We start from the raw sequence: 3,752 nt of genomic DNA, 5'->3' as shown, positions 1-3,752 counted from the left end.
AAACTCTAACATCACTGGAAGCAGGATCTAGCTATAAGTTATCTTATAATTTCTTCTTCCTCTCTGGCTTTAACTGCATGAATTTTTAAAAACATAATTGGTAACAATAATTAAAAACCCATAACATAAAAACAAATACATGATAAATATTTAGACTATCTAAAGTGCATTTAAGATTTGCAACTTTTCTCAGCCCTTCCCTTTTCAAATTTTGTTTAGACAGCACAGCACATGATTGTTTGCCAAATGTTTAAATTATGACACCCAACAATCTAAAAGGATCTAAAAAATACCAACTTTAACCCAAGTTTCACACACACTTGAATTTCATTTTGTATGTAATTGAAAAAAATAGTTAAGCATGCCTGAGGAAAGCAAAAGTGGTGGAGACAAGTGCTCTGGCAATTTCAGAACAGCTTTTCATTTGTATGTTATCATTCTTCTTGCAGGATCCTAAAACTCCCTCCGATATTTATATGCTCAGATATTAAAAACATATCTTTGGTACCCACCAGTCCCTGGTATGGAGAATCCGATATTGGCCCCGATATCTCTCATTACCAACATCACCATCATCACCACCATCTTTGCCATCATTACTTAAAACAAGGTTGAAATTGCTTGAATCGTCAACATTTTTGCTAAAAGAAGTGTCTGAAATTTCTTCTTGATCAAGGGGCCAAAGAGCTGCATGTGGCTCGTGAGCCGTGGTTTGCTGACCACTGCTCTAGTAGATAGCAACCTCAAGTACTACGCCATGGAGTAGAGAGGTTCTACCATCACTAATGTTTCTTACTCAGAATCTCAGCTAGTTCATCTTAATCTACAAAAAGGAAAACAAAAGCAAGAATAAGTCAAATGGAGAGAGAGTAGTATTAAGGATTTTCAATGTTATTGATATCCCCATGTCCATAATAATGTACCCAATATAGATCATTGGCTACAGAGTGCTACCCAGTGGAACTTCTGCAATGAAAGAAATGTTCTCTATCCTACACTGTCCAGTGTGGTCTGACAACCGGTAATAATGGACAAACTGAAAAACCAAGTCCCAAGGTAGGCAGACACTACTCGCATGGTTATTCTAAGAGAAACTAGAAGTTTGAATGCTACATGTTCCCTCATAGTTAACTTCCGGCAACTGTAGGCAGCCCTCATCTCACACGATTCCAACATGCACGCATTCCACTGTCCACAGTTTAGTTAAATAACATCAGTTCCCACACATAGAGTTGAAATGTCAGTCACTGTGGTTTATTACCTTGGAGCCAATGCATACAGTACTAATCCACCAGGAGGGCCCCAGTCCACAAGTCACTATGTGCCCAGTGATCAGTGACCAGTGACCAAGCCTGCCACTTCCCTTAACTCTGTCAGTGATTGGTCCCTGTCTCTGTCACTCGGTCACACACAGCCCGCAAGCCTCCTGGTCTTCCCCTGATGAGCCCCAATGACACTTTACAACAATGGCCGACAAATATGAAAGTGAGACAGAAACAAAGAGCAGTGATGCTGGACTTGACATGAAAATCAAATGTAGATGCAGTGATAGGAGAAATAGCTGTGCAGACAGGAACTCAGTGAAGGCAAACTTATCAGCACACGTGCAGGACGTGGTTATGCTGAAAAGGAGGAAGATGCACAGAGGATGTGATGCCAGTAAACAAATTCACATGGTCAAAAACTTCACCATATTTCACTACATCGAAGCACAAAGGATAAAACGTTGCAAACTGATGCAGACTCAGAAAGGAGTATGAGAATTTGCCGAAGCACAGAAAAGATGCTCTCTCTATTTTAAATTGTGCGACCACAAAAAGCAGGCAAGCACTCTTCGAACTATTCTTGATAAATGTTTTCCAAAGAAAATAAGCACTTTAATGCTCAATGTTTCTAATGTTTTAACTTACTGTGTACTGAATAAGTATTAGTCTTAATATTTTTATTTTCCAATATGCTTTAACAAACAAGAGTTTTAGGTGTTTTAACAAAAATTTTAATGGTCATGGAACAATCATAATTCTCCCCATGGATAATTGTAATTGCTTTGCATGGTTTCAGATACACACTGTTTATCAGCCCCACACTGCTGTACACAGTGAACATGCCTGTACTCATATCCTGGACAGGACAGATAGAAGGTATGACTAATGGGTACAGATTAAAACCTGGGCCAGGAACTAGTGTCATACTCTACGTCAGTGGTTCTCAACCTTCCTAATGCCGCGACCCTTTAATACAGATCCTCATGTTGTAGTGACCCCCAACCATAAAATTATTTCCGTTGCTACTTCATAACTGTAATGTTGCTATTGTTATGAATCGTAATGTAAATATCTGATATGCAGGATGGTCTTAGGCGACCCCTGTGAAAGGGTCGTTCGACCCCCAAAGGGGTCGCAACCCACAGGTTGAGAACCGCTGCTCTATGTGCATCCCAACGACAGCAGGAGAAAGTGTGCTGAAGAAATCAGAGTTTGTAAATGACTTTGGAAAGATGTATTTATCCAATACTCTGTCCAGGAAGGTTATGTGCTTCTGAGTTCTCCCAACAGACTGTCTGGCAAAAATAAAGTTGAGAATTTATTTTTTCCACCCCAAATAGCTTAGTTGAGAACTGCATGTTACAAAACCTCCTGTGACCCCTGAATCCATCATTAAATCTGGCTGTTAAGCATTAAGCTTTATCTGCCAAATGTTCCCCTGTACATAACTATATGAAGGGAGGAGGTTACAGAATGAGTGGCCTCAACACCATGGATGGCTTCCATTTAATGTGGATGATGAACAAATAGCAAAAATCCTGCCAAAACCCTTGTTTTGAGGCAACAAAGGGGATGCAGATGTAGCTGTGTCCTTCCCCTCACGATGTTTTACCGCAGGCACTTTCTATAGTGCATTACCTGCCACCAGTCTGTTACCAGAGGGTAGGAGTTGGGGGGCATGAAGAGGGGGAAGGGGATCAAATTTATATGGTGATGGAAGGACACTAGACTTTGGGTGGTAAGCACACAGTGGCGTACACAGATGTTGTACTATAAAGTTGTGTATCAGAAACATATATAATTGCTACTTACCAATGTTATCCTAAGAAATTTAATTAAAAGAAAAAGAAAGAGAGCCCATCTCATTCGTCCTTAAATTCAAAGGACTGCTCTCGAAGGCCTGGCTAGGTTTTAGTTCAAATGTCACCTCTTAGGGGACATGCCTGCTCCATCTAAAGCACCCCTTCTTCCATAACTACTCTCGCATTTGTATTCTTCAGAACCTCTTCAAATCCTGGAACTACAGTAGTCATGTATGTTTTCTTATTTCCTAACTAGCATGTAAACTGAAATGAGAATAGAAGTCAGACATGTGCAGTTTTCCGAGGTATTCTAGTGCCCTGTACAGTTCCTGGACATAAAGAACTGTCTAAACTCTGAATAAATGGGTAGGTACACGGTTTGAATAAATATCTATTTGTGTGAATGACTATTTGAATGGATGGCTGTTGAAATGGATCACTAATTAAAAAATTAGATTGAACTATTATTTTAATAAGTAGAAGGAGAAGAAACATAACTTTTTCTCTTAAATCAGTGGTTCCCAACCTTTTTTTGGCCATGCCCCACCTAAGCATCTCTTAAATCCTGATGCCCCCCTCTGTGACATATAGTTCTTATTATTCAAAAAGTGGACTCCTATTCACATGGAAGAAGCCTACATGGCCATTTATTAACTTGGTCTAAACAAGCTTCCAATGAACATGG

The 3,752-nt window shown here is 39.7% G+C and overlaps 1 protein-coding gene across 1 annotated transcript in view; it reads right to left on the bottom strand.

The window, feature by feature from the left end:
- The window catches only part of FHIT (fragile histidine triad), a 235,104-nt gene extending 234,510 nt beyond the window's left edge, over positions 1-594 (bottom strand). Inside the window, exon 1 of the mRNA XM_023754063.1 lies at positions 513-594. Coding sequence (XP_023609831.1) covers positions 513-594 — 82 coding nt within the window. The remainder of the gene's footprint in view (positions 1-512) is intronic.
- Positions 595-3,752: the final 3,158 nt, after the last annotated feature.

Source organism: Myotis lucifugus, unplaced genomic scaffold (genome assembly GCF_000147115.1).
Source record: "Myotis lucifugus unplaced genomic scaffold, Myoluc2.0 scaffold_55, whole genome shotgun sequence".
Lineage (NCBI taxonomy): Eukaryota > Metazoa > Chordata > Mammalia > Chiroptera > Vespertilionidae > Myotis > Myotis lucifugus.
This window is presented reverse-complemented; position numbering and strand designations above follow the sequence as displayed.